Here is a 26,491-nt window from a genome sequence, read left to right as displayed (position 1 = left end):
TTGAAACACACCACTAGGGTGCACTTTATTTATTTCACCACAACATGGCACTGTGCTGCTGGTTCCCTCCAATACCATCAATGGTAAAGGAGGACCAGAATACTTCATGCACACAACAAAAACTTCATGTCAAATAATAATACAAACAAAAGGCGAAAGCAAAAAGGAAAATAAAACAAAACTACAAATGAAAGTTGCTGCTCTTGCAGTGTCCCCCACCTTCGCTACTCGCACGGCTCGGGCCTTCAGCTTAAGCTTTACTATTCCCTACTATACACTGTGGGGTTACCCAGGGTTTTCCCTGCTAATTACACACGTCCCCCCTCGGGTCCGTAACTAATAATATTATCTTCCTCAGCCTTGCTTGCCTGTCTCTTCTCTTCGCTTTTCATGACGCAACGTAAACTCCAGTTTACGAATAAAGCTCCTGCCATCGTTCTTCCTAGATGGGCAGGGCTGACCATTCAGAGAGAGGGAGCGACAACACACCCTCACCCAACCTCTCCATGTCACTGCCATGATGGACAGGCAGATCTTACAGGGCTCCCGACTCTAGCTCGATCTGCATCTCTTTAATTGTTGTATACTTTTTGTGTAAGGATAAAATATGAAATTACAAATTTAAAAAAAATTAATGCATAATTGAAAAAGGTAATATGTCAAATATATAAAAAAAGCGTTTTGTCAGTTTAACAATTCTTCAGTGGCATACAATGAACACTTTACAAAATCATCTAAAACATGCTCTTAAAAATATTTAAGAAAAAAAAGTTAAGGTATCTTTCAGTGTATCTGGAGAAGTTGTCTTGTTTCTCTCAATGAACGCAAATACAAATTTGTGAGGGTCAAGTGTTTTTTTACTCCTTACGCTTAAAAAACATTACTTAAATTAATCTGTTATTGGTCTCAGTTTTTTGTCACTGTATTATGTCACTTTATTTTTAATGCATTTTTCTGCTTGTTGCAGAGTGATATAAATGGTGATGTTTTGTTTAAAAATGGCCTGCTGATAGTGGAGATTCATGGTGCAGTAATTCATATATTACTGTAAAATTTTTTTTTTCAATTTAACACATTTGGTTGTGCAAAATAAAGGCATATATTTTTTCATTATAAGGTTCCATTGCCATGGTAATATAGACTATTGTACTGTCATTGACACTACTACATTGGGCAGCTGGCTCTTTGAGCTAAATATATATATATATATATATATATATATATAGATATAGATATAGATATAGATATATATATATATATATATATATATATATATATATATATATATATAATGTATCTGCAAATACATTTCTGATTATTTATATCTCCTGCTGTAGCTGATTCTGGAATCACTTGTTGTCACTTTAGGTTGGTTGCTGCACACTTGATACACTGAATTGTTCCATTGCAACAGGTCCTGAAAATAAGTTAATTGTTTTTATATTTATTTATGAAGTTATCAGTATATAAATGGAATATAATAAAAAATAAATAAAAGTACCTCATAATCAGTATTAGCTTATTTTATATTCTTCATTGTCTAACAGAAAGAAAAAAAAAATCATAATTAGACAACAGCATTAACCTAATGACATATTTAAAGTAGCAACTATGTATCCATGCTAGTTATGCATGCAAATTATCCATGCTAATTATAATTATTGTTATAGACCAAAGCAAACAGAAAATACACAAACACAGAATGTAAAATGAAACCTTCTATTCAAGTAAAGTTAAGATAAGAATTACCTTGAAACAAACCTTTTTGGTACTTATTGTATGTTTGTGGAAATCTGGAATTTGAAGAACTATAGGAACAATATGGTGTACAGTTACTATACATCATCCGCATAGGCGGCGCGTGGGTCTTTCGTTTGGGGAGGCTATTCCACACTTTTACCCCTGCATTTATTTAACCCAATGATGTACAGTAAGACACACACACACACACTATATATATATATATATATATATATATATATATATATATATATATATATATATATATATATATATATATATATATATAGTCTACACCCCCTTTCAAAATGTTCACCTTTTGTTGCCTTATAGCCTGGAATTAAAATAGTTTTTTTTTTTTCATTGATCTACACATCCTACCCCACAACTTCCAAGTGAAAATAATATTCTAGAAATCTGTAGAAAATTAATTTAAAAAAAAAAAAAAAAACTGAAACAGCTTGGTTGGATAAGCGTCCACCCCCTTGTAATAGCAATCCTAAATTAGCTCAGGTGTAACCAACTGCCTTCAGAATCACACACCAAGTTAAGTGGCCTCCACCTGTGTTAAGTTGTAGTGATTCACATGATTTCAGGATAAATTCAGCAGTTCCTGTAAGTTCCTCTGCTGGGTAGTGCATTTCAAAGCAAAGACTCAACCATGAGCACCAAGGAGCTTTCAAAAGAACTCCGGGACAAAGTTGTTGAAAGGCACAGATCAGGGGATGGGTATAAAAAAATATCAAAGGCCTTGAATATCCCTTGGAGCACAGTCAAGACGATTATTAAGAAGTGGAAGGTGTATGGCACCACCAAGACCCTGCCTAGATCAGGCCGTCCCTCCAAACTGGATGACCGAGCAAGAAGGAGACTGATCAGAGAGGCTACCAAGAGGTCAATGGCAACTTTGCAAGAGCTACAGACTTATATGGCCAAGACTGGTCAAAGTGTGCATGTGACAACAATATCCCAAGCACTCCACAAATCTGGCCTGTTTTTTACTCAAGAAAGACCACCTTGAATCCCGTTTGAAGTATGAAAAAAAAACATTCTGTATCTATGTGGCAAAAAGTTTTGTGGTCTGACAAAACTGAAATGGAACTTTTTGGCCTAAATTCAAAGTGTTATGTTTGGCACAAACCCAACACAGCGCATCACCCAAAGAACACCATCCCTACTGTGAAGTATGGTGGTAGCAGCATCATGTTATGGGGATGTTTCTCATCGGCAGGGACTGGGGCAGTTGCCAGGATAGAAGGGAAAATAAATGGAGCAATGTACAGAAAAGTCCTTGAAGAAAACCTGCTGCCCTCTACCAAAGTTGGTAGAGACCTATCCCAACAGACTCACAGCTGTAATTGCTGCCAAAGGTGCTTCCACCAAGTATTAACTCAGGGGGGTGGAGACATATCCAATTATAATCTTTCAGTTTCGTATTTTTAATATATCATTTTTTTCTCCATAAAAACTTTTTCCCCTTAACAGTGTGGAGTATGATGTGTAGATAAGTGGAAAAAAAATCCTCATTTAAATGCATGAGGCACTGACACAACGAAATGTGAAAAAGTTCAAGGGGGTGTAGACTTTCTATAGGCACTGTATATATATATATATATATATATATATATATATATATATATATATATATATATATAATTTATGAAGTTATCAGTATATAAATGGAATATAATACAAAAATAAAAGTACCTCATATTCACTATTAGCTTCTTTCATATTCTTCATTATCTAACAGAAAAAAAAATCATAATTAGACAACAGCATTCACTAGTTAACCTAATGACATATTTAAAGTAGCAACTATTTATCCTTGCTAGTTATGCATGCAAATTATCCATGCTAATTATAATGATTGTTATAGACCAAAGCAAATAGAAAATACACAAACACAGAATGTAAAATGAAACCCACTATTCAAGTAAAATTAAGATAAGAATTACCTTGAAACAAACCTTTTTGGTATTTATTGTATGTTTGTGGAAATCTGGAATTTGAAGAACTATAGGAACAATATGGTGTACAGTTACTATACATCATCCGCATAGGCGGATGTAGTATATAGTATATATATATATATATAGACGTGCTCAAATTTGTTGGTACCCTTACAGCTCATTGAAATAATGCTTCATTCCTCCTGAAAAGTGATGAAATTAAAAGCTATTTTATCATGTATACTTGCATGCCTTTGGTATGTCATAGAATAAAGCAAAGAAGCTGTGAAAATACATGAATTATTGCTTATTCTACAAAGATATTCTAAAATGGCCTGGACACATTTGTTGGTACCCCTTAGAAAAGATAATAAATAATTGGATTATAGTGATATTTCAAACTAATTAGTTTCTTTAATTAGTATCACACATGTCTCCAATCTTGTAATCAGTCATTCAGCCTATTTAAATGGAGAAAAGTAGTCACTGTGCTGTTTGGTATCATTGTGTGCACCACACTGAACATGGACCAGAGAAAGCAAAGGAGAGAGTTGTCTGAGGAGATCAGAAAGAAAATAATAGACAAGCATGGTAAAGGTAAAGGCTACAAGACCATCTCCAAGCAGCTTGATGTTCCTGTGACAACAGTTGCAAATATTATTAAGAAGTTTAAGGTCCATGGAACTGTAGCCAACCTCCCTGGGCGCGGCCGCAAGAGGAAAATCGACCCCAGATTGAACAGAATGATAGTGCGAATGGTAGAAAAAGAGCCAAGGATAACTGCCAAAGAGATACAAGCTGAACTCCAAGGTGAAGGTACATCAGTTTCTGATCGCACCATCCGTCGCTTTTTGAGCGAAAGTGGGCTTGGCAAGTCACATCAGCTCTATGTTCACAGACGAAAAAATGAAGCTTTTAAAGAAAAGAACACCATACCTACAGTGAAACATGGAGGAGGCTTGGTTATGTTTTGGGGCTGCTTTGCTGCGCCTGGCATGGGTGCCTTGAATCTGTGCAGGGCACAATGAAATCTCAAGACTATCAAGGCATTCTGGAGCGAAACGTACTTCCCAGTGTCAGAATGCTCTGTCTCAGTCGCAGGTCATGGGTCCTCCAACAGGATAATGACCCAAAACACACAGCTAAAAGCACCCATGGATAAGAACAAAACATTGGACTATTCTGAAGTGGCATTCTATGAGTCCTGATCTGAATCCTATCAAACATCTATGGAAAGAGCTGAAACTTGCAGTCTGGAGAAGGCACCCATCAAACCTGAGACAGCTGGAGCAGTTTGCTCAGGAAGAGTGGGCCAAATTACCTGTTAACAGGTGCAGAAGTCTCATTGAGAGCTACAGAAAACGTTTGATTGCAGTGATTGCCTCTAAAGGTTGTGCAACAAAATATTAGGTTAGCGGTCCCATCATTTTTGTCCATGCCATTTTCATTTGTTTTCTTATTTACAATATTATGTTGAATTAAAAATCAAAAGCAAAGTCTGATTTCTATTAAATATGGAATAAATAATGGTGGATGCCAATTACTTTTGTCAGTTTCAAGTTATTTCAGAGAAAATTGTGCATTCTTCGTTTTTTGTGGAGGGGTACCAACAAATTTGAGCACATCTGTATATATATATATACACACACACACAAAGTTATATATCACATCCAATAAGATTAATTGTGGCCAGCCCTTTACTTGAATATACAGTATTAATTTCATAGCAATATAGTTAATAGAAATATATGATTTCCATTACATGAGAGTAGATGTTAAAACTTCATACTGATTTGAACTTGGCTCTCGCTAAGATAAGCACCAACTAAGACGTAGCTTTACAATAAACTAATGCGATCCATCTGCATCTCCATCCATTTGCATTTCTTTCCATCTGATAATGTCGATATCCTTCTGCCTGGTGTTGATGGCTGAAGTGTAATGCTGGCCCTAGTGCATCAGCACAAACAAAGGCTGTGATGCTGGCTCTGGGGATCAACCAGTGTGGTCTCCCCAGCGCATCAGCATGACAACCATCTGGACTGAGCTAAGTAGGGTACATCTCTGGGGTCTTCAAGTGGGTACCTTCCATCCTCTGTGTTTCGTCGACTAGCCCACCTAACCACTACTCCACCCTGCTGCCCACTTAATATATTTATTTATTTATTTAGGAGGTTTTATTTATGCATATTTATGCATAAATAAATGAAACTGCCTAAATAAAGAAACACCTCCCCAAAACCCGTAGAAAAAAGTGTAGCGTGTGGAGTAGTGGTTAGGGCCCTGAACTGTTGACCGAAGGGTCTTGGGTTCAGTGCCAGGTCACTGCTACTACTTTAACCAACTGTATTAAGGGATATCAGAATGTGTAAAATAACTAATTGTAACTCGCTTTGGAAAAAAGCATCAGTCAGATAAATACATTATTATTTTTATTATAAATAAATAGGTAAGCGCACCATAGTGCTGACGAAAAACGCATCCGAACCAACTTTTATTTCATATACCTTACGATAAATACCTACTTTTATTCATAAAACCGCCCGGTACACTCGGTTCTGAAGTTCCATTTGGAATGAATATGATGCACGTAATAAAACGTAGTGATTATAACAAAATAGGGGAGACCGAGATTGGTTGTCATAGTGCTCACAGCTATGACACTAGATGGTGTGGCATGTGATACACACACTGAAATGTGTGTTTTGTTGGAATTTGAGGGAAATGCCATCGAACATAAAGGTTAGCACATATTTAATTTTTTTCATACCAAAATTACAAAAAACTAATATCTTGTTATTTATGTTATAATTCTTAGTATTATTGAGGTTTGTTTGAACTGATTGTCATGTTAAATAGAGGCTGTGGTATTATTTTGTACCATGGGTTCAACATTTTAAATATATATATATATATATATATATATATATATATATATATATATATATATATATATATATATATATATATATAAAGTAAAAATATAACTGTCATTGTAATCCTGTGTTACACAACAGAAACTTTTTTATTTAGAAAAATTTAAATGCTGCATTATTTTCTACTCTAAAAGCAACCACATAATTAGTGACAATCAACCCCATATCGTGTGACAACCAACCACTGTATAGTGCAAGATATCACAGGTGAGAAACGCTTTTTCAACAGTCTAAATATCATATTTTGAATAAAGTTATGCTGATATGAAAACATCCATTTGTACATGAAGTGTTATTCTTCAATTTAATGAGGAACAGAACCTTGCAGAATGTCACAAGATTGAAGAAAACAATAAAGAGTAAAAAGTGTGACAACCACACCCGGTCTCCCCTATTACTAAACAAAACCTACACAAACAACCTTTAAATACCTTTATTGATCAAACAGTAGTGGCTTAGTTTACATGCACTTGAAAATTGACTCTACAGTCATGACTGTGTGATGTTGTCATGCGAACACATCGTGAAACAGCAAAAGGAGGTCCTTTTGGCAGTGTGACTTTAAGGGTCGGGTCAATCGCTTTCTCACGATAAAAATAGCTGTAAAACCCATGTAAACCAGAGCAGAATTGTGCTTTTGGCTCACAAGGTTTCAGCAGTCAAGATCCCGCTTTTCTGACTTAACATCACGTAATCTCCAGCAGAAAGGACTGATTCAACACTAGAACCACTGACGGCAGTCATTATCACGGAACATTTTAAACATCATCAATATTAAAATGAAAGACAGACTATCGGATACAACTCAAAAGTTTTATTCAAGCACATCATATCAAACTTCTGCACAGCCGAAACCCCGTATTTAAATTAACAATTAAACATAAAAGGGTTTTATTTTCTAACTTACCATATATAAAGCACTACTTGAAAAAATGAAAAACAATAATAAACTAGTGTGTAAACAGGTTCTACTGACTACTGCAACTCCCTTTATTCAGGTCTTCCTGTGGTCCAGTTTAATAGACTTCAGAGGATTCAAAACATGGCAGCTCACATTATGTCTGGGACTTTACATTTGAATGGTTCCCTCCATATTTCTCCTCCTTTTTTCGCTTGAGTAAATTTGGGAGGCTGCACCTTTCAGGCCAGAGAAGCTTATCTATGGAATTTGTTGCCAATGGAAATAAATTAGAACCTTTTCTAGCCTTCTTAAGTTTAGAAAGCTATTAGCTACTTTGCTTTTAGTTAATCAAAGTAATAATTTAATATATGATTTAAGTGTATAATTTTGTGCAATATATTTACATTGTACCGTAGTGCACTTAGTGCACTCACTGCGCACGGCGCTCAGTGCTTGTGTTACCTCTGTGCACACGGTGCTCGGTGCACACGGTGCTCAGTGCTTGTGTTACCTCGGTGCACACGGTGCTCGGTGCACACGGTGCTCAGTGCTTGTGTTACCTCGGTGCACACGGTGCTCGGTGCACTCACTGCGCACGGCGCTCAGTGCTTGTGTTACCTCGGTGCACACGGTGCTCGGTGCACACGGTGCTCAGTGCTTGTGTTACCTCGGTGCACACGGTGTTCAGTGCTTGTTTTACCTCGGTGCACACGGTGCTCGGTGCACACGGTGCTCAGTGCTTGTGTTAGCTCGTTGCACACGGTGCTCGGTGCACTCACTGCGCACGGCGCTCAGTGCTTGTGTTACCTCGGTGCACACGGTGCTCGGTGCACACGGTGTTCAGTGCTTGTTTTACCTCGGTGCACACGGTGCTCAGTGCTTGTGTTAGCTCGGTGCACACGGTGCTCGGTGCACTCACTGCGCACGGCGCTCAGTGCTTGTGTTACCTCGGTGCACACGGTGCTCGGTGCACACGGTGCTCAGTGCTTGTGTTAGCTCGGTGCACACGGTGCTCGGTGCACTCACTGCGCACGGCGCTCAGTGCTTGTGTTACCTCGGTGCACACGGTGCTCGGTGCACACGGTGCTCAGTGCTTGTGTTACCTCGGTGCACACGGTGCTCGGTGCACACGGTGTTCAGTGCTTGTGTTACCTCGGTGCACACGGTGCTCGGTGCACACGGTGCTCAGTGCTTGTGTTAGCTCGGTGCACACGGTGCTCGGTGCACTCACTGCGCACGGCGCTCAGTGCTTGTGTTACCTCGGTGCACACGGTGCTCGGTGCACACGGTGCTCAGTGCTTGTGTTACCTCGGTGCACACGGTGCTCGGTGCACACGGTGCTCAGTGCTTGTGTTACCTCGGTGCACACGGTGCTCGGTGCACACGGTGCTCGGTGCACTCACTGCGCACGGCGCTCAGTGCTTGTGTTACCTCGGTGCACACGGTGCTCGGTGCACATGGTGCTCAGTGCTTGTGTTACCTCGGTGCACACGGTGCTCGGTGCACACGGTGCTCAGTGCTTGTGTTACCTCGGTGCACACGGTGCTCGGTGCACTCACTGCGCACGGCGCTCAGTGCTTGTGTTACCTCGGTGCACACGGTGCTCGGTGCACACGGTGCTCAGTGCTTGTGTTACCTCGGTGCACACGGTGCTCGGTGCACACGGTGCTCGGTGCACTCACTGCGCACGGCGCTCAGTGCTTGTGTTACCTCGGTGCACACGGTGTTCAGTGCACTCACTGCGCACGGCGCTCAGTGCTTGTGTTACCTCGGTGCACACGGTGCTCAGTGCTTGTGTTACCTCGGTGCACACGGTGCTCGGTGCACACGGTGCTCAGTGCTTGTGTTACCTCGGTGCACACGGTGCTCGGTGCACACGGTGCTCAGTGCTTGTGTTACCTCGGTGCACACGGTGCTCGGTGCACTCACTGCGCACGGCGCTCAGTGCTTGTGTTACCTCGGTGCACACGGTGCTCGGTGCACACGGTGCTCAGTGCTTGTGTTACCTCGGTGCACACGATGCTCGGTGCACTCACTGCGCACGGCGCTCAGTGCTTGTGTTACCTCGGTGCACACGGTGCTCAGTGCACTCACTGCGCACGGCGCTCAGTGCTTGTGTTACCTCGGTGCACACGGTGCTCGGTGCACTCAGTGCGCATGGTGCTCAGTACATAGCACCTCGGTGTATATGGTGCTTGGTGCATGCAGTGAGCAGTGCACACAGTGCTTGGTGCGCACAGTGCTTAGTGCGATCGGTGCACTTGGTACTCGGTGCATGAGACACACCTGAAGAGGGCCTACACAGCAGAGGTACAGGTGACCCGTCTGGCTAACACGACGGGTATTCTAACTGCATATTTGGATGGCGTGCTCACTGAGACCCCGCTCCTAGAGCCGGCGGCCACTGAGCTTCGCCTTCTTTCAAGCAAGCTGCTCCAGATCTCCGGTCTTCAAGGGCAAGCCCTAGGCCGGAGCCAGCTATGGCTATTGCAAGCAAGGGTGGCCGACGCGGATAAGGCGGCGTTGCTGGATGCGCCGATATCACTGGGACATACATTCGGGCCGACTGTGGAGGAGTTTTTACAGTGCTCCCTTCAGCAGCGTGAAGCATCTCGGCAAGTGGCCGTGCTGCTCCCTCCCCATGCTCTGGTGCGGGGTAGATCGAGCCATTGACAGGCCCCCCTGGCACGTACCACAAGGACGGTCCCAGTGCTCACGACCCAACTGGGTGACCTGAGGCATCGCCTACAGGCCACAGCGGCGATGGGAAACCGAGCCCCTCCACAGAGCACAAGGAATGCAGGGCGTGGTGCGTCCGTGCAACAGCTTTCCAGGAAGCAATTCCAGGGCCATCGCCCTAGGCAGCCGCCTCAGAATGTTCCGTCCCAACCTCAGCAGACCCAGCAGGACCCCTGAAGGCTTGCGGCCTCAGGCCTATCTTTTCACTGCACAACAGCTGCAATACTGGCGAGCTTGCACCTCATTACTAGCTACCGTGCACAACGGTTACGCGCTGCAGTTCCATTTGGGACCTCCCACTTCCCGAGGAGTCACGCACACAAGCGTGTCGGAGCCTCTTCAAGTCTCGGTACTCAAACATGAGGTGGCCGCCTTGCTGTGCAAGCGAGCCATTCGTCTCGTAGACCCCACCTCCCGCGGAGAGGGGTTTTACTCTAGATATTTTCTAGTGCCCAAGAGGGAGGGCGGCTTTTGCCCCATCCTAGACCTGAGATTCCTCAACAAGTTCTTGAAGGAGAGGAGGTTCCAAATGCTGACTCAATGTCACATTCTCCAGTAAGTCCAGCTGGGCAACTGGTGCACCACCGTGGACTTACGGGACACATATTTTCACTTTCCCAATCATCCAGAGCACAAGAAGTACCTCCGCTTCGCCTCTGAGGGAAGTGTTTACGAGTTCTCTGTGCTGCCGATCGGCCTCTCCCTAGCTCCTCGTACCTTTTCAAAGTGCGTGGACACTATTCGACCGACTGATTTATGCTCAGTCGCGAGATGGAGCACTGGCCCACACAGCGATTGTGACGCAGCATCTGGCGAGGCTGGGCCTCACCATCAACGATGCGAAGAGTCGGCTTATACCGGTGCAGTGCATGACGTACTTGGGGCTCCGGCTGAACTAAGATGCACGCATACCTGTCGGACGACAGAGTAGCAGCTATTCAGGGTTGCCTCTCCCTGTTCCGACAGGGATTGAAGGTCCACTTGGTGCGGTTCCAAAAACTGTTGGGTCTGATGGCCGCAGCCGTATCATCCATCGAGCTGGGTATATTACACATGCGGCCACTCCAAGCGTGGCTCAATGCGTTCCACTTACACCCCAAGTGTGACAGACACCGTCGGCTGACAGTGTCTCACACGCGCTCTGTGACCCTGCGATGGTGGAGGATGCCCTCTCACCTACACGGGGGCGTGTGGATGGGAGTGGTGTTAACTCACCAAGTGGTGATGACAGCGCCTCCAACTTGGGTTGGGGGGCAGTCTGGGAAGGCAGAGGAGTCCGCGGCACCTGGTCGGGCCATTGGATAGCCCTGCACATAAATGCTGGAGCTGCAGGCTGTTTTCCTGGCTCTCCAGCACTTTCTTCCAGTGTTGCATGGAAAACATGTGCTGGCCTGAACGGACAACACATCAGTGGTGGCGTATGTCAACCACCAGAGTGGCCTCCAGTCCCCGGGGTTGCATCGCATTGCCTTCCGGCTCCTGACTTGGGTGCAATGGAACCTGCTGTCCCTATGGGCGACCTATCTTCCCGGAGTGGTGAACTGGGCAGCGGACCTCCTGTCGAAGGAGGGTGCATCAGAGTGATGACTCCACCCACAGGTTGTGGAGCGCATTTGGGAACGGTTTGGGAAGGCGCAGGTCGATCTCTTCGCCTCGGCAGAGACAAGATATTACCCCTGTGGTATTCCCTCCACCACTTAGGCGGTCCACTCGGCATCGATGCCCTAGCCCACGAGTGGCCCAGAATGCACCTTTACATGTTCTCACCAGTACAGTTGCTCACGTCCTTCTTGGAGAAGGTCTGTTTAGAGAAAGCGACAGTTCTAGAGGCCACTCGGTGGCCCAGGAGGATCTGGTTCTCGACCCTATGCCAGCTCATACAATGTCAGCCCTGGGAGATCCCGCTTTGCCTGGATCTCCTCAGTCAGGCAAGAGGTACTCTCTGGCATCTGGAACCTGGGAGGTTCCAATTATGGGTCTGGCCCCTGAACGGGACCACTGGACAACCCTAGGGCTATCAGATGTGGTTGTGTGTACTCTGCAGAGTGCAAGGGCAGACTCCACTAGTAGCTGTATGCCTATAAGTGGAAGTATTTCCAGAATTGATGTCTGACTAGAAGTCATGACCCAGTTTTTTGCCCTACGCCAGTTATCTTGCAGTTTCTGCAAGAACTGCTTGATGCTGGCAGATCTCTTCCACATTGAATGTGTATTTAGCGGCTATCTCTGCGTGCCATGACCCCATAGATTCGGTATCACCGGATGCGCATTTCTTAGCAATCCGTTTCCTGAAAAGGTGCTCGTGGTTATGCCCTCCGAGGAGGGTCTTTCTTCCCGAATGTCTTGATGTTGTACTGAAGGCTCTCACGAAGGCCCCATTTGAGCCCATACACTCCATAGAGTTGAAGCATCTGTCTATGAAGACAGCCTTCCTCTTGGCTATCACCTCCGCAAAGCGGGTCAGTGAGCTGCAGGCACTGTCGGTGCACAGCTCCTGTATGCGTATTTGGGACGATGGCAGCAGGGTGTCACTGCATACAAAGGTGATAACAGCCTTCCACATGAATCAGTCTGTGGAATTGCAGTCTTTCCATCCACCTCCGTTTGCTTTGGAGGAGGATAGGAGATTGAATTTCCTCTGCCCGGTGTGGGCATTGAGGTGTTACGTGGATAGAAAAAGAGCTCTGCTTCATATTGACCAGCTCTTTGTCTGTCGCGGTATACAGACCCTGGGACAGCCCCTCTCAAAGCAGTGACTGTCGCATTGTATTGCGGACACAGTCTCTGCAGCGTATGGCAGTGCTGGCGTACCCCCAACTGGGAGAGCAGCTGCGCACTCCACTAGAGGGTTGGCTACATCTTGGGCCCTCTTCAGAGGGGCCTCACTATCCGATATATGTACAGCGGCTAGCTGGACTTCTCCATATATTCTCCAGGTTCTACCACTGAATGTGGTAGATCCTTCCTTGGCTATAGGCATGAGGGTCCTTGAGGTACAAGCTCGCACCGCTAACCTTGGGTTATGCGGTTTTGATGCGTCCCTCATATGCTGCCGTTCCTTCTCCCTCGCAACGGCTCTGGTATACATTATCCCATACATAATGTTGTTGGTGGTCGTCTTCGAATTGAAAGGGAACATTAGGTTAGAAAGAGAAGATGACCACCAACCGCAAGGTTGCATCGGTTGCCCTCACGGGTTCTATTGAAAAAGAGAAATGGCTTCCTCAGTATGACAGTTTTAATCCCTCGGTAGGCGGGACCGAGGGCGTCATCTCAGGAAGGGGCCTATCAGCAGCTCTGGTATAGAGAGCTCAGAAAATACCTACCAATAGGCAGGCATATCCCATACGTAATGTTGTTAGTTGTTAGTCTTCTCTTTTAGGGAACCAGGGTTACGGTAAGTAACGTTTTCCTCATAACCTATTTGCCATACTTTTCAGGAAATGCATTGCTATGCAATTCTGATTTAGGAAAAAAAATTGTCCGTACCAATGCAGATTACTCAATTCATAGTCATTTAGGGGAGGGGATATTTAAATGTCTGTGTCTGCTTACTAAGTAGGAAAAGAACGACTCTGAATATCGTGAGGAGAGCTTCATGCGTTGCCATGAAGATACAAACATGGGTGTGTTCACGGAGATCATTCTGCTCAGATTATGTGCAGAATGTGACCAATTTAGCCATTTAGCCAATGGCCACCTTCTGCACAAGGTTTTTAAATTACTCCTGGCAGAGGATGAGTGACCAACCTCGCATCTGCCAGAACACGTTGAAACAAAACAATAACAAAATGCAAGGCTCCGCCGCTATATATATATATAACGATAATTATAATACAAATACAACAAATAAATCATACACCAAAACACATGGCTTTCGCCATCATTTAAATACATAAATAATAAAACAAACAAATACAAAACAATAACCTGCACAGGGGCAGAGGGGGAGACCCCGTTCTAAAAATAAACAAACAAACAAACAAACATGTACAGGGCTTATTATCTATGTGACCTACAACCTTGTTGTAGGTCACATAGATAATAAAATATTATTTAAAATTGAAACTAAATTATTTCAGCATATTTTCTTTTATCTCTCTCATATTTTTAACCTTGCCACCACCAGTAAGTAAGCTCCATTAACCTGTTGTCAATAAAATAAATACAGTGCACAACTTCAGACGTGTTCCACATACAGTCTGTATGCTAATTAGAATTTTATGATAGGTATTTTTTATTCTAATTAGTTAGTAAATAGGGCTTGACACTGGCCAAATTAGCGCCGCTTAGTAAATGAGGCCCAAACAGACGTTATGGATTGTGAAATATCATAATGTGATTTCATGATTTTGAAGCACTAGATCACTGTTACTTATTCACATTCATTCTGAAATGCAGATCCAGAAACTGCTCAGGGAAAGAAACAAAATTAAAAATACATCTTACCTCTGAATCATCCTTTTTGTCCTCTTTAACATGGTATTGGTTGTTCTTGTTATGATGTAAAACTGTATTTTAATAAACAAAACTGTAATTATTATTAAATGTGCTATTTTTTATTGTTTTTCCAAAACCTGAATATGTTTGTCAAGAAAAACCTCTTAGGTATTTCTAACATTGCACTATATGCACCCTGATTATCACATGTATAAATGAATGACTCCTAGTTTGATATAGTCAATGAGTCTAGGCAAAAATAGTAAAAAAAAAAGTCGGCTAGTCGCCACTTAAAAAAAAATACTATTTTGTTACACTTCTGTTTGTGCACTATATTTAACTGATTGGATATTGTTAAATATTTTTTAATATTCAAATCTAGTTATTAAGCATATATTATATATTTATAAAACATTAATAAAACATTAATAAGCAGCACCTTTACAGCTTTTACATTAAACATGTATTATTGTAATGCAACAGAATGAATGAGGGGTTGTCAGTAAATGTGAAGTTACTTTTTTTCAGAATAAACAATATACAGTAACAACTAACTGATGCGCCGTTAGCCAACTGCAAAGTCTTGAGGTCGACTGTCACATTTCAACTGTTTGGTGTTATGTGTAATGATATATCTCAGTCTTAAAATTAAAAATCAGTGCAAACAGGTTTTCACAGTACAAGCAGAGATTCTTAGACATATACCACAGGAATATTTATGACAGGAATCTGCAGCCATGTAAGGTTAGGTAGTATTCATAACAAATTCAAGATAAACTTGAAAAGATCAATTTTACTTGTGGTTGTTCCATGGCATAGATCACTTAAAAGCACAGTTTAAGGCACATGCAATAGAAAAAAAATATGAGTGATTTTAGTATATTTGTTTACTTATGCTTAATCAAGTAAGTCACGCCTTGTTAAAACAGAGCAGTGGGAATAATGGCCCTTTGGCACTGACCATAGTGAAGCCTTTTTTGTAAATGTATACATACCTTTTCTTTTGATACAATAAAGCAATATTCCACCAAAAGTAAGAAATAATATCATAGAAAAGCTGACTGCAAGAATAATGAATAAATCACAATTCTTGGATTTGATCTGACCTGAAATACAAAGGAAAGTACACAGCAGTAAGTTCATTAAACCGTAACACTTTTAAGAATTGTGGAAACAAAATGTACTCAAAATGCTTCTTCTATATACTGGCCAATAATCTCAAAAATATATATCGACTGCCTTTATTGTACAGTCTCGTGGATTTTGTATAAGGTTAGAAGCCCAAAACAGAATAAGTGTAGTATTATTTAATTTTTTTTTTATTAGTCAATTTACATGCACACTATAATTTTACTTCAAAAGATTGAGATCTACTTTATTGCAACTAGTTCACTAACTTTGTTAAATAAATTCAAGCAAAACGGAGACCCTGCTTGTTAATGCAAAGCAACTGCCTTATATCTTGTTTTATTTAAAATGAAGGCAGCTACACTGTACATGAAAACCCATATATACATATAAAGCCACATTTCCATCTGCACCACGAAACCAGTCTGTAAACTCAATTTAATCTTGTTCCAAAATATTCAACTGGGGCAACTGCAGTCTACAATCCAATCTCCAAACCTGACATTACACAAAAGTCAAGGATCACCCATATGTGTACAGTTTTTGTATATGTGCTATTTAAAAATGTATTCACCAAGATTTCTGCGACACTATATTTTCACAGCCCTCAAGTTCAGCCTACATATTATTATTATTATTATTATTATTATTATTATTATTATTATTATTATTATTATTATTATTCAGAGATTCAGAGATTTAAACCTTACCCGATCATCTGAAAATGTTTTTATTGTTGAATTAATGCCCAGTTTATGGAATAACAATATTTCCTGAAGCATCCCTCACTGTTTTTTTCATGTTAATTATGTTACACAACTCATGTAACCGTTTTTGTGTCAGAGGTCTATTTTCAGTATAGCTTTATGGTCCCTACACAGGTGTGATTTTAATAGAATTTGAGTAGATCAATAATGCAGAATCAAATGGTTTAGTTTCCTCACACTTTAAACATTAAAATAGGTTTTAGACTCACTTTCATTTGTTTTATTTCCATCGTCTTGCAACCCTGAAGAAATGATATATAAAAATGACCAAGTTAATAAATATTATTATTAAAAAATGTCAGTTTGTAAATGTTAACCAGCAGTTTCCTCATTCATACAATATACTTTTTTTTTAAAGACAGTTAAAATAATATTTTTTTAAAAGCAGCATATTAAGTATATTATAATTTCTACCCCCTGAAGGGGATGCATATACTCACTGAGGATATATCTAGAGAACCACATCCAATTGTCAGGAAAGTGCCTTGTTTAGCACAAGTTACATAATGCATCCAAGTGTCTTTCTGCATATTATTTTAACATTTTGCATATAGCTAGAAAACCTCTTGTCCAATAGTTGAAACTAGACTTTCTTTAGTTATATAATGTTTCATATTCTCAGAGTTAACTGTATGGTGTAGCTTGTGCTAAAGAAGCAAGTTTGAAATGGATGATGATTCAGATAAATTAAATCATATATGTTGTGTGGATATGTGACATGTGTATGTCTCCTCTATATCTCCTCTCTGGCAGTGGTGTAGTGGTAAAAAGAGAAGTGAGTAAACAATGCTTTTTTGGTGTTCCAGGCTGGGCAGTGGCATGGTAGTCACAAAGAGAAGTGAGAAGTGGGTAAACTCAGTTTCCCCGCATGTATCTTTGACTACACTGCTGCTCTGAGATGTGCAGTGCATCCCCAGCAGTGTATAATAATGTATAATTACACAATGAGAAGCTATCACATGTTTGTGGAATTAATAAGCATAGCTGCGTTTTCTTCTGCTACAAACCTGTCATTAAGAGATTACATATATCACAAGATACCAAAGGAAAAATATCTAATAGTGGTTCCTGCAAATATTCCTTATTTTAAAAAAAAGATGTAGAAACAAATTTCCAGTCACCTTCATTTGTCAGCTGAGTTCCATTCCCAAACATGACTTCTCCTTTTTCTTTTCTGGCACAATAATATGTGGCTGAATCTGCTTCAGTGAAGTATTCAATGGTTAATATAATGGTTCCACTTTTAATGGAGGTACTGAATCTTCCACTGTGGAAGTCATTATAATAAGTTGGTGGGAGAGAAGAACCTTTTGCAAAGAGCACTATAGCGACAGGAGATTGTCCTGCACAATGTCGGTACCAGGTAATCTCAGAGGCTCCTTGTAGATCACATTCTATCACTGCCTTCTCTCCAGGGGAAACATGCCTTGCAAATGTACCTTGAAAAAAAAAACAGAACTTCAAAATTCCCCAACATAAGATATCTGAAACAACAGTTCTGTATATTCTTTACTGTGACTATTATGTAATTTCAAAAGCTATAAATACTGCAGCACTTATAAAGGCAAGTACTTCTATATACATTTGCCCCTTCAATTGTTTTTTTGAATAAACATTGATGCAAATAACTTACAAGTTAGGCAGATAATGATCAGTAGTCCATTCATCTTAAATTGTTGATGAGTTTTAGCTCTGAGAGCAGGATATAAACTGCTGGTTCACATACAATAAAGCAATAGTTTTTTTTTGTGGTTATTAGATGGTTTGTCATTTTATACATATGTCCCTACTAAGGAAATCATGCTTTGGTTAATGTGGTAAATTAGAGCACCATTACTCTTCTGTTTTTGTTAATATATATATATATATATATATTCAGTGTATACATGGGTGTAGTTTGACTTTTCCATTTGTGGGGGTTGAAGCATAAGATAACATTAGTATATGGTCTGGCCCTGCAGTGTGGGGACCCTGGTGGGGGTTGGTGAGGGTTAAAGCAACAGAGATGTTAAGCGTGCAAAACAGCAAATTTGACTTATTAGGAGCATGAAAGGGCTTTCCTAAGAACTACACTCACATCATTTGATAAAGTTATACATATAGCAGTGTTCAGTTCAACATATAACTAATCAATTTACAATTTATAAAAAATACTCACCAAAGTAATTTTTCTTTTATATTTTTATTGATACTTTAATATCCCCTTCAGTGGGGAAAAATAGAATGTCCAAACAGCCAGTGTATTTACAATGGTCCTGTTTTTATTCATCAAAAGGCTCCCCTCTACTATCAATGGTATCGGGGACTTCAGACTGTGGCTTGAGGTCCCAAACAATAAACAATAAATACAGTGTCCCGGGTGCAGGTGCAGTGAAGTGGCAGTGCAGGTGCTCCGGGTGTTTGTGCTCCATAGCTTCAACTCCCGTGGTCTTGGTACTCATGTAGCTGCGTCCCCTTTGTCTTGTTAAACTCCTCCCTGTGATCAGTGCAGCGTCACACTCTATCCAATCACTACATGCAACACAGCTGATCACAATAGAGCCGTTCACCAACTCACTTTGCAGATAAGCATGCAAACATTTTTGAAAAGAAACTTTGTGAAAAAAATAAAACCTTGCAGAATTTCTAAACGACTTTACTAAACCTAGAATTATTTTCAGGTTTTTTTAAAACATGGTACATAAATGCTGCCTATCAACGGATGTGTTCCTTTGCACCCTTCAGCTATGTTTCTGCACTCTGCACCTGTGCTGACTTTGTCGCATGTGGAAAAAAAGTGCCCCAGGGACTGCAGGGCGTGAAGGAGGCAACCTCATTGGCCAGCTGGGGTAGCCCGGCCCTTGCTGTCGTCAATTTACATGAATGTTACAACCTTGAAGGGACTGGGGTTATATAAGTGGCCTGCATGCCAGCTTGGGTGTTGTGTGTGTTTGGTCTCTGCTAATAAAGGAGTTGTCTGTTTTGAAGATGAATGTTGTCAGCTTGGATTCTTACCGTCGCTACATTGGTGATCAGAAGTGGGATGGACCGAAAGCCTTGGAGCATGAAGAAGGATCCGGAGGAAGCTTTGGCCGGGGCCGACATGCCACCACTGCTTGGGTGGATGCCGATTCTGGAAGAGATTGACTTTCAAGAGTGGCTGCGGGAGCAGCTCGCCATGCTGGAAGAGAAGAGGAGCAGAGCTGTAGCGGGGCCCACGGGGAAGAAAACCAGCATAGAGCGGTGAGAGTCAGGTGTCCAGCGAGGGGTGGTGCCAACGGCAGGAGAGGTAAAGATTCAATGTTTCAATGGGATCAGCAGCTGGAAGGCATTCCAAGTACAACTGGTGACCCTGCCTGACTGCACGGCTGGAGTGATGCAGTGAAGGCGAGCAGTCTGACTGGAGTGCTGAGAGGTGACCCCCAACTAATGTTGCTGAACCTTCCTCACGGTGCGGCATGAAGTATGGGTGGCAGCTGTCCAGGACCCCTGTATCCTGGGGCTGGACTTCTTAAGACAAACCGGCAGCTAACTGGACCTTTGAAAGGGGTTCCTCGGCTTTCCATCAAGCCCCAGGAGCGCTCTTGTAAAGGTCTGAAATCCAGCTCCTAGCTCCTAGCATGTGGCGGTCAATTCAGGGGAAACTGCCAACCCCCCGGGATGCCCCCAGCCAGTGGCCGGACCGTCCCAGACCAGCACCCCCCAGCCGGCCAGCCCAGCGATGTCACAGCGACCCGCCAGTTCAGACACCACACCAGCAACAGTGAATGTGGTCTTTGAGGGGCTAGCACGGAGCAGCAGGCTCAGCTGCAGCTGTTCCTGGAGTTTCAGAACACCTCTGCATCCAAACCAGAGGAGATGCTCTACCCATCAAGCTGCGGCCCCATGGACTGCCTCTCATCCGGCAAGAGGCAGCAGAGAATATCCTGAGCAAGATGTGGGTGGCAGGTCTCATCGAACCGTCTGACAACTGAAGATACAGTGTCCTATTCTTACAGCTCCTCACCTCTGGTGAAAAAGTATATGCCTGTCACTTTTAGCCCACTGTGTACAAATTCAGGAAAACTTGGTAACATATGAATAAATAGATTTATTTTCAAACTAGAATCAATTCGTAGATATTCCTTTTGGGGCCCATAGCATAACGCTAGTCCTTCTTTTTACTGTATTAAATATTTGGCAAATTGTTTCACTGTGTGAATGAAATAAAAGTTGAATTTAAGGAGAGAAAAATGTCATGGTGTAAAACAAAGATTGCATGATGAATGGCATGCCAAGGGGTCCAGTAGGTCCCAGCTCTGACAACTGTCATCATGATAAAGGAGTACATGAAGTGGTATAGTGTGTGTGTGTGTGTGTGTGTGTGTGTGTTTATATACTGTAAAACTGGTATGTCATCTTCATAAATCTGAGAGATGCATATCATGTATGAGAGGACTTAAATATAAAGTATAAAAGCAATACACCCCATAGAGCAAAGGGGAATGGTTTTTACACATGAAGACAAATGGTAATGTGAAAAAAGATACGTATGTTTGATATAGCCAGAAATTGAAATACTGGTAATGGACCTTCACTAAAAAATCTAAGAATACAGCTGTAACAGGGGAGATCTGTGCTGAATGTCTGACGTATGCTGGTGCTGCAGGAAGAGGGCAGCAGCCTCGTAAGATCCGCTGTCAGTCATGGCAATGACATGGAGAGGTGGGGAAGAGGTTTGTGTTGGATTTCCCTCTCTCTGAGTGGAAGATCTGCCCTTATAGGACGTAAACAAGCCAGCGGAAGCTTTACGGCCAGACAGAGATGAAAGGAGACCACCCACAAACAAAATAAAACAAAACAAAATAAGAAAAGAAATATAACAGTAGGGGGGCAGACCCCTGAAAGTATATTTTTAAGCCATGCAGTTGAGGGAACTGTGGAGTGTAGATCGGAGTCTCGGGCCGTGCGGGTAGCGATGGTCGGAGAAACGCTGCAGAGTGCAGCACCTTTATTTTGTAGCTTTGTTAACAGTGTTTTATTTTCTCTTTTTCTTTGTACCTTCGGTTTTGATTATTGTTTCGTACACCTGTGAGTCTACCGAAGGTGATCTGTGAAACTTTATACCATTGCTGGTAATCATAGGATAGGAGTGCCACCTTGTGACAACAATAAATCATGCACCCAAGTGGTGTTTTGCACTACAGTTTTCTGTCTCTTGTGTCAGTGAATTAACCACCTTTCCACACATAACTCTGTGAAGCTAGCAACAATTTCAGTTCCGGCGTAACTTCCGGTGAATGCTACTTACGCATCTCAATGTCGGAACCGGCTTTTTTTTTCAAAATAAAAGTGCCTCCATCCTGTCACTCTCATATAACGGTTGGAAGAGATAACAAAAGCAGCAGCAACAAGCTACATTAATAAATTGCTTGTCATTCATTATTAATTTAATTATTAATAATATTATTAATCACCAAGGTCTAGCTACTTTATACCAGGTAATTATTTTAAAATGTTCTCCTGTATTGATATATTATTATTGTTTTTGCATATACTGTATAAATTACTGTAACCTATAAATGCAAAAACAAGACGATAAATGATCATTTATTAGGCTTAATATATATTAACAGAGACCAAGACTTTCACTTCAACACCAGGAAATTTATAAGAATAATTTGGGAATCACTGCCTTAAACAATGTAATAATAATCTTTATTTGTATAGTGCAATCAATGTGTAATACAGCTCAAAGCGCTTTACAAGCAGAGTACAGCAGAGTAAAACACAGAAATAGAAAAAAGTACTATTAAATATATATATATATAATAAAAATGTTTTTAAACAAGATTTAAAAATAACAATATTGTGCCTTTGTTATTAAAAGTGCATTCACTTAAATAATCTCATTAAAAAGAAAATAATGTAGAAACTTATTGTATTATAAGCAATGGATTCTCCATTATATGGCAGTGGTTCATGCCACAGACAAAGAAAGTGGTCCACATCACTCACTGGGTACTAGCACAAAACCATTTTTGCTGGTGATGCTGGAGCAAATAAAAAAGATAATTTTCTTTTTAGTATTGATGTTTTTTTAAACCATCTCATTCAAGTTTGTACCTTTAATGACTGCTGGTATATACCCCCATACTAATGGAAATAAGTTGTGTCTTATAGGATTCTGTTAACACATACTAAGGTATGTTGTGAATGAGTACAAACATACAGTATAGCTGTTCAAATGAAAACACGAAAATAATCTATGTGACTTACATACCTTCAGAAATGCATTGCTAATAATGTATTATCTATGTGCATATCTCTTTTTTAGTTTGTGATGGTATTTGGCGACTCACATCTCAGAAGCCTGGCCGATGGTTTTGTGACAACGCCACTCATCAACCTGAGATTTGGTTTTAATTCCACTCCTGGTGCCTGTGCAGCAATATTGAGGAAGGACATTCTGAGAGAAACCTTACCTGAAGAACCAGATTCAGTGGTTATTTTAGCCCCCGGTAATAACATCACCAAGCGCAACACCATCGAGCAAGCTGGCAAGGAATTTGCCACCCTTATCCCCTCGGCACAGCACAGGTGGTAATGTAATGTAATGTAAAGTAACAACTGCAATTGTTGCTGGGGGTTTTAGAATATAGGGTTGGTTGTGCAAGATTTACGTCACTGCTATTGTTGCTGGGGTTTTAGTAGTGCCCGGGCACTGAAAACATGACATTTTGGCTGGTAGGTTGAGTATTTCAGCCATTCTTGAAAAAATTAAGGATTGTAACTCAGTAAAAGGGGGGTTAAACGTAATGAACAGACTCATAGTGAATAGAAAATGGGGTTGGTTGTGCCAGATTTACATCACTGCTATTGTTGCTGGGGTTTTCGTAGTGCCTGGGCGCTGAAAACATGACATTTTGGCTGGTAGGTTGTGTATTTCAGAGATTCCTGAAAAAATTAAGGATTGTAACTCAGTACAGGTAGGGTTGTGTCCTCAATTGCCAGTACTAGATTCTGATCAATGTGCATTAAAGATTGCTAAATGACAAGGCTTTGAGTAAATTGTTGATGCTCATAATATCCATATATTGTAACTCCTGAATGTGTCGTGAACTCTTGCACAGCAGTGTGTGTGTACATCATTTATTTCTATATATATATATATATATATATATATATATATATATATATATACATACACTTATTTATTTTTAACTGGTCACTTCATAATTAAACAAAAACAGAATCCTTGTCCAACAGAAAAGCAGGCACATATGCAAGGTACACCTTGGAAGAGCAGGGTCCATTAAACCCTGGAGTCTCTGGATCTATTTGGGTTTGGGAATGTTCTCACTGTCATTTACAGTTAAACCCAGCATGTTATGCTGTCAGCGTCGAGCCAGTGTCCATGCCTCTGCTGTGCCACTGCTGATCTCTGTCAGAGAACAAGGAAGGAGCATCAGATCAGAGCCTGGACACAGAGCGATTAAGTTGAACTGAACAATGCACAGTAGGGATCATTTAATTTCATGAATGTTTAAACATTTGTGTGGCAATGTGCCCAGCCCTATTTTTGTGTTTTATGTTGTATGTTGCATGTGTTAATGTTGGTGTATTGTAGTTGGTACACAGGATATAATGTGGGTAATGAGCACGAGTGTGTAAAATGTATAATTGTATTTAGGCACAGGGACTGCACTTCACTTCACGTGCATTTAAAGTATGTAATAATATGTGAGCACGGGGTTGCGCAGAATTAGTTCACGTGCTGGGATTCAAGTGAATAATTAATTAGTAATTGAATCCCGGCACAACAGTATATATAGATGTTTTACTCACTCAGGGTTGTGTGTTCGGTGAGTGGAGAACGGGTGTGGAGAAGGAGTAAATAATAGTAAAATAAAGTAAATATAAGTTGTTTAGACTCACCGTGTTTGTTTGTCTGTTCATCCACCGTTTGTTTAAGTGTTAGTCCGTTTTGTTTGTCTGTTTAGTTTGGCTAAAATGCCGTGTGCTGTTTTTGTTTAAATCTTATTTGTTTCCTTAAAACACTGAGCGCAGCAATTGGGTCTCAGTTTCAACTGCAAGTACTGCCTGTCTGTGTACTCCTTTCTGGTCTGACGTCACCACTAGAGCCAGCTTGTCACAACTGGTAATAAACACGTTAAAATGTTAAGCCTTTGATATACTGAGGATGTGGGTAAATAAAAGTTTTCTAGCATTTTTTTTCTTCTAAATTTTTCTAAGGGATGTTATGGTTAAAATGGGCGGGTTTTAGCAACAATTGACTATAAGTTAAGACCCTGTCCTTCACCTCTTGTTCCAGAGCTGCAGTATCTCGCAGAGGTTTGCCAGCATATCCACACTCAGAAGTGTCATGATCTCTACAGTGTCAGCACTGTGAAAGAACGCTAGTTCTAGACAGTTCCTGAAAAGTTTGCTTCAGATTCATGGCACACAATCTGGACAAAGATAAAATAGTTTTATAAAGTGTCAGTGGAATTCCACTCCTCAGATTTTCAGCGCCTGTATTCACCAGTGCAATGGGATTGGTTCTTAACTGATGATGGGTGAGGCTGTGGTAAAAATGGTCATTACGTTTGTATGACCAATCAACCCCTGTTCAACCTATGTGTTGCTGCATAGTACTTCTCAGTCAGTTCTAAAGCAGCTAGGAATTAGCCCTGCCTAGATAATTCCTGTTTGGCTGCAGGATCTAACTAATGGTGCTCTCACAAGTACGAGTGATCTGGTACATAGAGGTTAGCTGAACAGAGTAGATCTTAAACAGCAGCATGTTTGAGTGTTAAAAGCCTTTGAAATTGCCTACTTTCTAGAAAGGTATCTCCAGTATGTAACTCTGCGCTATTAATTTTCTGTTTGTGATAGTGTGCAGCGCACCTTTTAAAACAATGAATGTACATTGCCATTAACCCTGAATACACTGTGCAGGTGTTTCATAATTTACTTTGGAGTTATTATGAAATACAATTGTTTCAGAGTGAATGTTTTTCACCCTATATTGCATCAAGCAGATATCTGTTATGGAAAAAGTCACCCACGTCAAATAACTTGCATTCACCACTATTACGTGTTACTAATGGGGGGTATTACTGGTACTAATTTGTCAAAATAACGCATATTATAGTTTGACTTTTGTGTTTAACTTTACTTTTATTAATAATCATTGATTTGGTGTCCAGTGACAGGTTCCAGATCAGACAACTGTTATGAAGATTGAAGGTGTATCTGGTTTTGTGTGTGTATATTCTGTAGAATTGGTATAGCATCTTCATGTCATGCATAATTATACAGTATAAAAAAAAAAAGCATCCCTGGGGATTGTCATATCGGATGGTTTGTACACATGAAGTAAAATGGAAATATGAAAAAGTTCAGTGGCACTGAAATGGTTAATATTTACTTGCCATCACCTACAATGGAACTGTATTGAGAGTATCATAGAATACATCTGCATACCAACTATAGAGACACTGTGTCAACGCGTATGATCTGTATCATTGATAGAGCCAGAAGTTAAAACAATGTGGCACTGAAAGAGTTATTTTACTGTACAATTTCCAGTAATGGACCTCATCTAATAAAATCAAAGAAAACGAAGTTACTATGCTGCTAAAATCAAAAGCCACATGACCTCAGTATGGCAACCATGCCAGGTCACAAACAATCACACATTCACTAACACATTTAGCATGCAAAGTTTACTGTAAATATGAAGTCACTAACTCAAATAACTTGTGAGATGTGAATTTGAGATATTTGTATTAAAAAATATATATTAATTTTTTGTACAATATCCACAATCAAACTTGACTGAGAATTAAAGAACACAGCTGTACAAAGTCAATATCTCGATATATATATATATGTACATACAGTACAGACGCAAACACAAGTATT

At 40.9% G+C, this 26,491-nt stretch overlaps 1 protein-coding gene across 3 annotated transcripts; it reads right to left on the bottom strand.

The window, feature by feature from the left end:
- On the bottom strand, positions 1-25,748 carry LOC117406993 (uncharacterized). 3 transcript variants are annotated; one of them, XR_009329364.1, is made up of 8 exons: positions 24,500-25,748; positions 17,725-18,042; positions 16,813-16,845; positions 15,704-15,814; positions 14,718-14,779; positions 3,448-3,486; positions 1,502-1,540; positions 1-1,417 (listed from the first exon to the last, which is right to left on the bottom strand). XR_009329364.1 is itself a non-coding variant. In XM_059028834.1 (7 exons), exons 1-7 carry the CDS (start codon positions 18,268-18,270, stop codon positions 1,520-1,522), a joined length of 618 nt encoding a protein of 205 aa, XP_058884817.1. In that variant the 5' UTR covers positions 18,271-18,341; the 3' UTR covers positions 1-1,519. The 3 variants fall into 3 exon arrangements, 1 of the variants encoding a protein (XP_058884817.1); XR_004663670.2 differs by lacking the exon at positions 24,500-25,748 and adding an exon at positions 18,762-18,994; XM_059028834.1 differs by lacking the exon at positions 24,500-25,748 and adding an exon at positions 18,237-18,341 and having other exon boundaries at positions 1-1,540.
- Positions 25,749-26,491: the final 743 nt, after the last annotated feature.

Source organism: Acipenser ruthenus, chromosome 8, assembly GCF_902713425.1.
Source record: "Acipenser ruthenus chromosome 8, fAciRut3.2 maternal haplotype, whole genome shotgun sequence".
NCBI classification, from domain to species: domain Eukaryota; kingdom Metazoa; phylum Chordata; class Actinopteri; order Acipenseriformes; family Acipenseridae; genus Acipenser; species Acipenser ruthenus.
Note: the sequence above shows the minus strand (reverse complement) of the source record. Positions and strands in the feature narration are given on the sequence as shown.